The following is a 13,176-nucleotide window of genomic DNA, read 5'->3' as shown; positions in this document are numbered from 1 at the left end:
TCCTGCCTCAGCCTCCCAAGTAGCTGGGATTACAGGCACCTGCCACCATGCCTGGCTAATTTTTGTATTTTTAGTAGAGACGAGGTTTCACCATGTTGGCCAGGCTAGTCTTGAACTCCTGACCTCAGGTGATCTGCCTGCCTCAGCTTCCCAAAGTGCTGGGATTACAGATGTGAGCCACCATGCCTGGCCTTCCTTGGCTTCTTTTAAAAGAATGTTGAGTCACTACTATGGAAGTGCACATTGGTGGTTTTTCCAATATGTTCACTGTTTGGATCCATTTTCCAACCAGGTAGAACAGATGTCCCCACGGTTCAGGGCCCCAACACTCAGATGTGCCACATCAGTCTAGCAGGTGGTTTCCAGGTGTGGGAGTCATTTTCCTGCAGGTTTTGAATTTCTCATCAGGGATGGGTCCTGAGGAAGGTCAGCCCCTGCCACGTGCTCATGTCTGCAGCCCCTTGGGCCTCTCCCCTCCTCTTGCAGGGTACCTCCTTTCTCTCTTCACTGTGTTCCTCTTCCTCCTGATGATTGGCAGTTCTGCCTTCAGCAACTGGTGGCTGGGTCTCTGGTTGGACAAGGGCTCACGGGTGAGTTTCCCTTTGGCATTGGAAGATGCCGAGTCTGTGTCTTGGAGTAAAACACTGTTGCCAGAGCATCTGACTGCCCCTGCCACCATGCCATGAGCCCACATGCATCCCTCTGCCCTTTTCAAGAAGTGGAAGTCAGATACTTACACCACAGGACCCAAACCCCTGGAATCCCCTTTGAGTTTTCAAGACAAGCAGGGTATAGACACCACTTTCAGATTTTAAAGGGTTGACTAAAGAAGACTGTGCCCCAGCTTGTCTGGAATCAGGCATGTACAAGATTGGGTTAGTTTCACAGCCTCTCTTGTAAGTTTCCTCCAGGAAAGCCTAACACTGATTTGTGTCCTCCTAAAGAGAAACTGGCGTCTTGTTACAGACACTGCCCAGTGCCAGAAGGTCCCACGTGTCTCTGCTCCCCAACGTTGTCTCTGCATGAACAGGACGAGCAAGCATCAGATTCAGGCTTTGCAAATGCCACAGAGCCATGGGGGACCCTTCTCTGCAGGGAATCCTGGGAAGAACTGATGTGTTGACTCTCTCTCAAGCTTGCTGGGAGCTCTCCCAGCTTTTGGCCAATGGTCTCAAAGCTTTCTTGGAGCCCTGGGGAATGCTGTGGGGGCGCTGGCCCATCCTCCAAGATTACATTTGGTACAGCTCTGTTGCTATGACAAACAAAGGGTGGTGGCACTGGGGAGACAGGGTCAGGGGAGAGGCTGCTGTGTGGCCTGCTCTGTGCAGAAATAGAGAGCCATCTCTGGAATAGACAGATTCTCCCAGATCCCCCCTCACTCACAAAGAGCCCTGTCCATGGAGAGCGCAAGGTTTAGGGTCAGGGTGCAGCCTCCTCACAGGCTTGGTGCTTCCCCAGGAGTCCCACTGCCGTTGGCTGATTAAGCACGCAGCCATGGTGGCTGAACCACGTGTTTGCCCCTGGTGCCCCAGACACTGTGTGTTTGCCCCTGGTGCCCTGGACACTGTGTGTTTGCCCCTGCCCTCCCAGACATGCAGCCATGGTGGTTGAACCATGTGTTTGGCCCTGGTGCCCCAGCACAATCAAAGGCACAGGAGTGTCTCCTCTTCAGGCTGGGCCTTCTATCCCTCAACTCCCCAGAGATACTTTTGCTTTTAACGGTGTTCATCCATCAGCCACCTCTGGTTTACATTTCCGCTATGACTGTAATCAGCAAAATGGCATTTAGAAGAAAGATGCTTGTCTGCTCCCCAAGGGCAGTCTTGACTTTTAGCACACAGCCCAGAGAAAAATGAAACTGCCAATTTCTCAGGGCAAGGAGATGCCCTCTCCCCAGAAGTGCTGGCAAAATTGTGTGTTTTCACTGGGCAGGATGGAGCCACAGATTCTTTGAATCCTCTGAGAGCCACTTGAATTCACTGGGCACCCTCATCCCCACCAAAGATCCCAGGGCAGTACCCCAGCACCCTCTCAGTTACCCCTTGGGAAAAAGAAAGGGAAGGGACTGTGGAGCTGGCCCGTCATACAGAGAAGCCCCCCGAGTTGCCCCGAAGGCCTGGTGGCTGCTGCCACACAGCTCAGCATGCTGGAGGTCAGTTCCTGATCCTCTGTCCAGTCTGGTCTGCCTGAGGGTTACTCCTCCAGCCTGGTGGAATTCTGATTCCCCATTTGCCTCTCTGATCTTCCCAGCCCAGCATTGCTTCTGGTCTCCCGAGGTGCAGTGAGCTTTGGGGATGGCTGCCCAGTGCCCATCTGGTGTCTCTGCTTTGTTTTTCCCACTGTGCTGAGCTCACAAGTCAGGTGTCCCTTGGGGTCATGAGTGCCAGCAGGAGGAACCCCACAAAGCTCAGAGTCCCCAGAAGGGAACAGACTAGATTGTACCCACCTGACTCATTCAAAACACTCATGTGCTTCTTCTTAGTTTCTTCTCTCTGGAAAGATTATCCGGAAAATTCCTGTTCTCCTGGCAGGAATTTATCAATTCTTGGTGCTTCTCTTGTTTTTCTCCAAAGATGACCTGTGGGCCCCAGGGCAACAGGACCATGTGTGAGGTCGGCGCGGTGCTGGCAGACATCGGTCAGCATGTGTACCAGTGGGTGTACGCTGCAAGCATGGTGTTCGTGCTGGTGTTTGGCGTCATCAAAGGCTTCGTCTTCACCAAGACCACACTGATGGCATCCTCCTCTCTGCATGACATGGTGTTTGATAAGGTATGGCCACAAGCATTGCAGGTGTACCCAGTTATTCAGTCAACAAGGTATACGGAGCACCTGCTGTGTGCCAGGCATGGTGCTGGGCTCTGGGGATAGCCAGAGCTCTCATAGAACTTGCAGTCTAGTCTGGGAAGAGTCTCCCAAATAGCTAATTACCAACTGAAGGTAGATTCCAGGGAGCTGTGCGGGTGGATCAGCCTTGAGGCTGGGCTGGGGGATGGAGGCGGGGGAGGCCACTCCTCGGCAGAGATGCGCAGGCCAAGAAAGCACCTCCTGCTCCAAAGAGCCCTGAGTGCAACACGGCCCTCAAGAGATCCTTGCAGCCCCCTCCGCATTCCACTGCTGTGGTGGGCGGCAGCCAGGGGCTGGGAGGGCCCTGGCTAGAGCATGTGGGTGGGGCCCATACTTTGGAGGTAAAGAGACAAAGTGAAACTTGGCTTTTTATTGCCATGGGGCACAAAATTCCTTCCTCCGACAAAGACATCAGCCTCTCCCATCTCAGGCTGCATCCCAGATTTGAAGGAGAAGCCTGGCCTATAGGGGGTCTCTCAGGACTTCCGCACAGAGACTGAATCCCCACATTCATACTCATTCACAGTGGCCGCAAGGATGGGGTGCATCCTCCCTTTCCCAAGATCACCTGACACACTGTGTTGTGCCCTGGAAAAAAGGTCAGGCCCTGTGCTCACAACTTCACCTCCAGCAGAGCGGCAGGGTTTACTAAGCACACATCTTGACTCTGTTTGACTCTCTACCATTCTCCACAGATCTTAAAGAGCCCAATGAGCTTCTTTGACACGACTCCCACTGGCAGGCTAATGAACCGTTTTTCCAAGGATATGGACGAGCTGGATGTGAGGCTGCCGTTTCACGCAGAGAACTTTCTGCAGCAGTTTTTTATGGTGGTGTTTATTCTCGTGATCTTGGCTGCTGTGTTTCCTGCTGTCCTTTTAGTCGTGGCCGGCCTTGCTGTAGGCTTCTTCATTCTGTTACGGTAGGCCCATGTGCTATTTACATGAGAAAACGATACACACACACACTGACTGGATATCAGGTGATATTGAGCATTGAGTGCTTGCTGTCTTTACTGATGGTCTACCATTGATTTTTTTTGTACTTAGTAAATGCCAGGTGCTTTGCATACATCTGGCATTTTAGCCTCAGAGCAACCCTGAGAGGTGGAAATTATCGAAAGATTAAGGCACTGGTCCCAGGCCAAGAAACTAGTAACCATGATTGCCGCCTCTCTGCTGCTATGTTCCTAACCATGGGGTTCTACCGTTGCTGCTCTGAGCTTTGAGAAATAACCCCCACCCTGAACGATGGGTGTGTTTAGAGAAAGGCCTTAGGCAGCTTTGCACAGTGTGGGGGCGGGGGTTCCCACTGCAGCTGTGCACACCCACTCTGGGGGAAAGCAGGAGGACAGCCATGATTCCAGCCTCCTAGGAGACCTGCCCGGCTCCCCGCTGTTCCTGGGGTGAGCTGGGGGTATTGGGTGAGAGCAAAGGGTTGCAAATCAGAGAAATTTGCATTAGAGCCCCACCTCTGCCACAACTAGCTGAAGGACCTTGGAGAAGTCAGAGAGGTGCTGCAAACCTCAGTTTCCTCTCTCCCTAATGGTAATCATTGAAATATATGCCTCACCTGTTTCAGAGGGCTTGTGAGGATCAGGGAGACTACACAACCAATGCTTGTTGGTTAAAAATGGAATAAGCTGTTATGCAAGAGTTTCCATAAAAATCAATAACTAAAACTAATCATTTATCGTGATCCTAGACATGCCCAGCCAGTGGCTTAGTTATTGTAGATCTGAAAGAGAATCCTCCAAATAAAATATTCAGCCCACAAACCCTGGACTTGCTTTCACCTGTGGACAGGGTTGTTGGTTTTCACACTCAGATCCTAGTTTTAGAAATAATTGCTGTGGCCACAGTGTGGAGGGTGAATGGAGCTACAGAAAGGTCAGGGCAGATTATAGGGCGGGAGTCCCTTGAAATCTACAGTCTGTGTGAGAGAATTAATGAGGACCAGATGTAGGCAGCAGCAGTGGGAACAGAAGAGAGGTGTGGATTTGAAAGCCATTTCCAAGGTAGTGTCATCAGGGTTTCACTTCCCACGTCTGGTGGAATTTTGGGTGTTGGGGGACGGGAGAGGCAAAGGATGATTTCACGGTGGAGAGCGATGTGAAGAGAGATACGGGTGGTACAGGAGGAGAAGCGGTTTGGGGAATAAGAATATGAGTTTAGTTTCAGATGTTTCAGTTCTGTTCAACAAGTCAGCTGATGGTGTCCATGGACAGTGGCAAATGCGGGTGTGGGAGTGTGCTGGGGCAGGAGAGCTGGACTTTGTGCAGGGGCAGGTGTGGCTCTGGGAGCTGACACTGTGCCCTGGGGAGCTGGGAGAGCTGGACTCTTGCTGCTGTCTTTCACTGTTCCCGTGGTGACCCTAAGGAAGCGAAATTGTTAGGGTGTCCAGGTTCTTGACGTCCTGAGAAAAGAATTGGACAAAACGCACAAAGCAAGGAAAGAAAGAAGCAACAAAAGCAGAGATTTATTAAAAATGAAAGTACACTCCCACAGGGTGGGAGCAAGCCTGAGCATAGGGGCTCAAAGCTCAGTTACAGAATTTTCTGGGGTTTAAATACCCTCTAGAGGTTTCCCATTGGCCACTTGGTGTACGCCCCATGCAAATGAAGTAGTGGCCCATGATCAGTCTGATTGGTTGCAGAAAGCGACTAATCAGAGGCTGAAGTGAAGTTACAAAGTTACTGCTATACAAATGAAGACTTGGCCTGCCACCAGCCTGATTGGTTGTGGGAGGGGACTAATCAAAGATATATCTGTCACCCAGAAAAAGACAGGGGCAGGTGTGCAAGGAGAGTAGCCTTTGAGCCTTTTGTTACCTAGGCGGGGAAAGTTGGGGTTTTCCTTTTGATTTAGTTCCAGGAAGTCAGCGTGAATTGGCCTTAGGTTCCCTGCCTCCAGACCCTCTTCTCCTGTCTCCAAATGAAATGGTCCGAGTCTCCAAACTCAAGGGTTTATTGTGATGACCAAATACAAATAATTTCTGAGAGTCATTTACAGGATAAAAGCAAGTCCTGGATGTCATTCTTACAGTGGATTCTTTGGGCTCATGTTCCTGTCATTCCTGTGTTTGATCATTGCTCTTGTCTGTCCTCCTGTTTATGCAGTTGATTTACTTAGTAAAAGCTCTTTCCCTGCTCTGTACCCACCCCTCTAGCTATAAAGACTGGACAGACCAGAGCTCGTCCTGCTTGAATTATCCAAGTGTTTCCAAACAACTCACTTTAGCTCTGCACTAATGAGGCTTCCCTCCTCGCTGCCCTGGGTTTGTTTTAGCTGAGAGTCTGGAGGTTTGATTGTCTTCTCTCTCGGGGGCCATCCAGCTGCTGTACACACCCGGGGTCCCTGGTCTTCTGCTCACCAGGGTTCCTGGAGCTTCCACACAAAGGGGAGCTGCATCCCATGGGGGTTTGGTTTTAAAGTCAGCTATAATGATGTTCATTCAAAATTACCTTTGAAAATGCCTTTAGAAGGCCACATGTTGGCAGTTGACACACCGGGTTTTCTTCCAGAGTTAGAGCAGATCACTTTTTCTCTGGCTGGGCACCAAAAAGTGGTTGGCTAATACTTAGGGGCTGTGCTGTATGAGAAATTTTGGTTTTTGAAGACTAGAATCACGCCTTGTGGAGCGAGACTTTCCTGATACGAGAAACACAGCACCGTGGCCAAACGAAGGCGCGGCTGACTCATGGTTCTCACGTCTCCGCCATTCCCACACCTGGGGCAGGCACCACTGCAGAATGGCAGGCCCGCTTTTCATCCCCAGTTAGACGGCACCGTCTCTGAATTAAGCACTGTGCTGAGTGCCTAGTTGGCTCTGTATGTGTGAGGGCAAGCCCGACGAGACCTTACTTTGTGACCCACTTGGCCCCTTTCAATTTTCTTCCAGCATTTTCCACAGAGGAGTCCAGGAGCTCAAGAAGGTGGAGAATGTCAGCCGGTCACCCTGGTTCTCCCACATCACCTCCTCCATGCAGGGCCTGGGCATCATTCACGCCTATGGCAAGAAGGAGAACTGCATCACCCAGTGAGTCCCATGTGGGGCCCTGCCCCAGGCCCCCACGCTTCATGCCTGACTCCAATGGGGAGGGCGCAGGAGGAGGGAAGTCTGGGCTGCTGGGGACTGATCACAAAGAGCTGGAAGAATCAGGAGGAGTCCTTGAAGACACTTGGCCTCACAGCCTCTCTTCCAGCATCTTGGGCCCCAGAAGATGTGAATGAGGGGAGCTTGTTCAATGACAACCTCATTTGTTCTATTTTTCATTCTAAAAGTAAAAATGTGTTTGATTCAGGAAGATAGGGCAAAGAAGAAAAAAGAAGAAAAAAATCACTTATAGCCCTGCCCCAAACCCAAACCTATTAATTTTTTCACTTTTCCTTCCATTTTTTTTCTTTTTTTCTATTCATGGCATCTTCTTTTTCTTCTTATTTATAATCATTTCTTAAATTTATTTAATGGTTTAAAATAGCCTGTTTCATGTTATTACATGATTCTTGTAAAAATAATTTCTAAAGGCCACCTTTCATTTCACTTAGCATTTTCTTCTTTTTAAAATATGGGGACTACGTTAGTAAATCTCTCTGGCATCTTCCAGCTTCAAACTTCTAAAATACGACATAAAATATATAAATCAGACTGGGCGCGGTGGCTCACGCCTGTAATTCCAGCACTTTGGAAGGCCGAGGCGGGTGGATCATGTGAGGTCAGGAGTTTGAGACCAGCCTGGCCAACATGACGAAACCCCATCTCTACTGAAAATACAAAAATTAGCTGGGTGTGGTGGTGGGCACCTGTAATGTCAGCTACTTGGGAGGCTGAGGCAGGAGAATCACTTGAACCTGGGAGGCGGAGGTTACAGTGAGCTGAGATTGCGCTACTGCTCTCCAGCCTGGGCGACGGAGTGAGACTCTGTCTCAAATAAAAAAAAAAAAAAAAAAAAAAAAAAGGATAAATCACAGTAGGCTCACTGCAGTAACAACCCCAAATCTTAGGGAGTTCATGCAATAAATTTTTATTTTTCCTGATGTCACAATTTAGTGAAGGTCCATGGAGCAACAGTAGGTGATTGTACTCCACTCTCAGGCATAGTCTGTTTCTATCTGGGGCTCTTCCGTCCCAAGGGCCCTGGGGTATTCTCTCGAATCTTCTGTGTTGGGCCGGAAGACAAGGCTAGAGGCCAGGAAGGAGGACCCAGGGGGATTTTATGGTCCAACCCTAGCAAAGTGTCCCAAGATTTCTGCACATTCCTTGGCCAGATTGGAGTCACATGGGCTCACCTAACTGCAAGGGAGGCTGGGAAATGTAGTCCAGCTGTGTCCAAAGGAGGAAAAGAAAATGGAGTCTGGTGAATCCATAGCAGCCTTTCCCACTTTCTATCTTTTCCTTCCTTAAAATGCCAACAACACACCCTTCAGAGAGAAAGAATTAGATGCAGTTCTAAAGGGTACATCGAATGCATTCTAAGTTTGGAATTGCATTAAATTTATTTATTTATTTATTTTTATTTTTATGTTTTGAGACACAGTCTTGCTCTGTCACCCAGGCTGGAGTGCAATGGCATCATCTCGGCTCATTGCAACTTCTGTCTCCTGGGTTCAAGCGATTCTCTTGCCTCAGCCTCCCAAGTAACTGGGTCCCAGCTAATTTTTGTGTTTTTAGTAGAGACAGCATTTCACCATGTTGGCCAGGCTGGTCTCGAACTCCTGAACTCAAGTGATCCACCTGCCTTGGCCTCCAAGAGTGCGGAGATTACAGTGAGCCACTGCAACTGGCCCAGAATTGCATTAAATTTAGAATTGCCTCTAATTCTCTTTCTCACGCCCCCTCCATTTTACCACCCAGGATCTGAGTAGACTTGACATCACACCTTGTCTTTAGTTCAGTCAGCACCTAGTCCTGACTCTAGTTTGACCTGAACATCGTTTGTCAAGAGTCTTGCCTCACACATAGACCCTTCCAAAGTCCTGGCCATGAGGAGAGCCCATGGAGCCATTAGTCTACTCACCCACGACAAACACACATGCAAGCTTTGTCTTCCCACAGCTTCTACTCCAAGATTTCCAAGAGAATCCTACAGGGAGCCAAGAATGACTGATGGGGGTTCCCTTCTTTTAACAGTTTCTTTCCAAAGGGCTTGGGTTTCTGACGTGTATTGCTTTTGCCACCAGACAAAAATGCTACAGCTTAAAAAATGTAAAAAGGTTAGAGGTCAAATTCCAATTTGATCCCAGCTAGTGATTTTGTTTCTATGCAATCTAACCAACCACACAGATAAGACCACAGGTGACTTCCAGGTCATGGAGGCTGTCAGTTGAATTTGTATGCTGTATAGCTGCATGATAGAAACAGCGCTGTGTTTTGAAGAATATTTTGACTAAGCTCTGGGGAAAGTAAGTTAGAGTTGAAACAGAGAGGAGGAGAGGGCAGCAGAGCCCAGGGCGGCTGGTCAGAGGGGCTTCCAGGCAGAACTCTGGGAGGCCTTCCAAGACAGCGTGGAGCAGCAGTGCCTGAGGACGTTCACAACTATGCCAGGGGAGGAATTGTACCTCCTTAGGGCTTTAAGCATAGAAGGGTTTTCATTTATCCCCTAATAGTTTCTACCAGCTGTTCTCATGAAGCGCTTCCCCACTAGATCAGGGAAGCCACAGTGGCAATTGAATCTGATGTCTCTTTTGGTTAATGGTCAGCTCAGTGCAGTGAAAATTTCAATCTTGAATATATTCAAGCCACAGATCTCTTTCCCCCAGAGGCTTGGTGTGACAAGGCTATGCTCTGTGTGTGTGTGTGTGTGTGTGTGTGTGTCAGGTGGGGCAGGCTTGCAATTGAGAAGCACCTGCTCTGTGCTTTTAAACACCCTCTTCCTTTTCTCCAGGCCTGGCTCTCTGATGCCCATGTGGGGGAACTGGGGAGGGGACAGCAGGAAGAACACATCCTTGGGTGACTGGCACCTCTGGGCCGTTCTCTCCTTTCTGCTACCCTTTCCTGCTGCTGCAGTGCACTGTGCAGATGTGGGACAGCAGCTTGGAGGCCCCAGCAGGGCCAGAACCCCAGGAGTTCTGCCAGCATTGCTGCATCGGTAGGAGTCGCTGGGTCTTCCTGTGAGTTCTGCCTGGCAGCCCTCACACTGCACTCATCTGATGTGGAGGCCCCTTTGCTTCATGCCAGGGACCGTCGCATCAAGACTGCAGCCTCCAAGGTCATCTTCCTTCTGCTATCTCAGCCCTAGGAACTGTAGAGCTGTGGATCCACCTTCCATATATCTGGGGAATGTGGAACTCCAGGGGTGGGTCTTGCCCCCATCCCCTGGCTGTGTCATTTCCCTGTCACTCTGCTCTGTGCTTCTTCCCCCCTCTCCAAGCGCTTTGGCTCCATGGACATGCAGCAGGGATGCAACGTGTCAGCTTCCTCTCCTTGAAGAGGCTCCCAGCTTTATAAGCAATTGTCTTCAATCTTCTTTCTCTGATTCAGGGAGGGAAACCTAACATGCACCCTCCGTTCCCTCCTCTACAGCCACAAACATTGATTTCCCTAAAGGTGACCTCCTCCACAACCCACCGCCACCCTTTCTATAGATCAAGGGGGCCAATTGTCAATTCCACAAAGCCTTTGAGGGTGGCTGACTCCACGATAGGGATCCTTTGGAATCAGAATGTGAAGCACTCAGCACCTCTTCTTCTCAGCTGTAGATTCTAGCTGCCAGTTCTGGGAAAGACAGAAAGAGCCACTTAGCACCCTACTCTATTGCCACATGAGATTTCCCAAAATATGTACAAATCAAAGATGTCTAGAGTGGCAGATTTTTAAGAGCATGAATATATGTTCATTTTTGTAAGAGTTTGCTATGTGAGAATGCATTCCCTTGATTAAAAATTCCTTGGCCTCATTTCTGCAGTCACCCAAACCTTAAGTCTACAGCACAACCTGATCTCCTGCTTTTTCTGATTTTCTTGACTGTAGGTTTAAGATGCTAAACGACGAAAACTCCAGTCACCTCCTCTACTTTAACTGTGCTCTCAGGTGGTTTGCGCTGAGAATGGATGTCCTCATGAACATCCTTACCTTCATTGTGGCCTTGTTGGTGACTCTGAGTTTCTCCTCCATCAGTACTTCATCCAAAGGCCTGTCATTGTCATACATCATCCAGGTAATGCCTGGTGCAAGGTTGGGCTTAGTCTGGAGGCTCTGGCCTATAATACATCAGGGAGGGTGCTTTTGGATGGACAGAAAAAAAACCCCAACTCGAATGGGTTTAAACGAGAAAGGGAGCTTAGTGGCTCACATCATTAAAAAGTAGGATGGTTGTGTGGACTTCAGGCACAGTGGGATCATGGCTCTGAGCTTTGCCCATGCCCTGTGACGACTTTCCTCACAGGTGACCAGCAGCCTCTGGGGTCTACAGCAAAGAGGAAGCAGAAAGAAAGCATTTCCTGCCCTAGCCATGGAGGCAGAAGCCTGGAGCTTTACTCTTATTGGAGGAAAGCATTTCCTGCCCCAGCCATGGAGGCAAAAGCCTGGAGCATTACTCTTATTGGATTAATTTAGACATCCCAGAACTAATTAGTGGTTTGGTGGGATATGGATCATTGGTTAGGCTAGGGATGGAGTTATACCCATTTCCAACTTTAAGTCACATAGCTACTCCACAGTGGAGGGAGTGAAATGAACGCTGGAGAGACAGTCATAATGTCGATGACAAATAATTACTGACTTATCTTCTTGGTTGCTTTTTTTTTCTTTTGAATAACAATAATAGGTGAACATATGGCATTGATTGTGATTGGCTTCAGGCCCTGTCTTTTAACTAAATTAATTCATTTCCTTCTCACAACAACCCTCTAATACTGCCATGATCCCCGTTTTGCAGATGAAGAAACTGAGCCCCAGAAAGACTTGGCCCAAGATCATACAGCTGTCACGTGTGAGTGCCAGGATTTGAACGCAGGCCACCTGGACCTCATGTTTATTTGAATCTTGTTATCTTTGGAAACTTTTTTGATATAGTCCTTATTCTTAGTGCTCTGAAACTCTGGGATAATGTATCTGAATGTTGGTCTTTATTCATGTGTTCTGTTTGATGCTGTGAGTTCTTTAAGATTAAAGTCAAATTTCTCATCAGCTTGGAAACATTTCTCCTTTTTCTCCTTCATTTTGACAATGTCCTCTTTTTCTTTTTTTTTTCTTACTATATTCATGTCAGTTGAATGTTGAATTTCTAGCATCAATTCTCTATGTTTCTTTTTCTTTTCTCTCAGTTTCCATGTTCTTGTCTTTTTATCTTGGGAATTTTCGTTAGCTTTGCCATTCAGCTATTCCTTGAATTTTAAATTTGACAATCATATATTCATATATTTAATTTCCACAAGCTCTTATTCTCTGAGTTTTTAAAAGAATCACTTTTTACATGGATGCAGCGTATTTTTGAATCTCTCTGAGGATATTAATATTAATTAGTATATTAGCCTCACACTGCTAATAAAGACATACCTGAGACTGGGTCATTTATAAAGAAAAAGGAGTTTAATGGACTCACAGTTCCACGTGGCTGGGGAGGCCTCACAATCATGGTGGAAGGTGAAGGACACGTCTTACGTGGTGGCAGACGAGAGAATGAAAGCCAGGTGAAAGGGGAAAGCTCTCATAAAATCATCAGCTCTTGTGAGACTTATTTACCACCATGAGAACGGTATGGGGGAAACTGCCCCCATGATTCAATTATCTCCCAACCCACTGGGTCCCTCCCACAACACGTGGGAATTATGGGAGCTACAATTCAAGTTGAATTGTGTGAGGGCAAAGCCAAACCATATCAGTTAGTCTTTTTTTCCCCTCCTAAACTCTCCTCCCTTCTTTGACTTGCATCTGTTTCTTCCAGAGGTAGTTTTTCTTTTTGTTTCTCTCCTTCTTGCTCTTTCATGCCATTGGTTTTGTCCATCTGTCTCCTGACCCATTTGTATTTAACCCCGGGGAACTGGGTTGGGTTTTCAGAGTTTCCTCTGCCTTTGTTTCACCTTGCTAGGTGTCTCCGGATGGGAAATTTTATGACTGCAGGTAGGTGGGTGGTGGGGCTTTTCCATAGGCTGGCTTCACTTCAGGAAAGCAGCCAGGGAGCTGGCTTTTAGGTACCCAAATGCAAGACTTAAAGAAGTTTTTATGCAGGGGACTATTCAGAGAGCCCCATTTATCCCCAGGCAGTTAATTCAATTTCTTTAGAGAAAATCATGTGTATGTGTGTGTGTCTGTGTGCACGTGTGCTCCCATGCCTAGGGATAAAGGGTCCAACGAACTCTGGTTAGGAGAAAGAAGAGGGGAAGAGGAGTGA

General features: G+C 48.2%; 1 protein-coding gene across 1 annotated transcript in view; it reads left to right on the top strand.

Moving 5' to 3' along the window:
• ABCC12 (ATP binding cassette subfamily C member 12) overlaps positions 1–13,176 on the top strand; it is a 72,855-nt gene that overhangs the window by 48,003 nt on the left and 11,676 nt on the right. Inside the window, exons 19-24 of the mRNA XM_063654369.1 lie at positions 487–590; positions 2,574–2,771; positions 3,542–3,768; positions 6,747–6,884; positions 10,815–11,001; positions 11,722–11,775. Of these exons, the coding sequence (XP_063510439.1) occupies positions 487–590; positions 2,574–2,771; positions 3,542–3,768; positions 6,747–6,884; positions 10,815–11,001; positions 11,722–11,775 (908 nt within the window). The remainder of the gene's footprint in view (positions 1–486; positions 591–2,573; positions 2,772–3,541; positions 3,769–6,746; positions 6,885–10,814; positions 11,002–11,721; positions 11,776–13,176) is intronic.

This window comes from Pongo pygmaeus, chromosome 18 (assembly GCF_028885625.2).
Source record: "Pongo pygmaeus isolate AG05252 chromosome 18, NHGRI_mPonPyg2-v2.0_pri, whole genome shotgun sequence".
In the NCBI taxonomy this organism is placed as follows: Eukaryota; Metazoa; Chordata; class Mammalia; order Primates; family Hominidae; genus Pongo; species Pongo pygmaeus.
The sequence above is the reverse complement of the archived record's forward strand: the minus strand, read 5'-3'. Positions and strand labels throughout refer to the sequence as shown.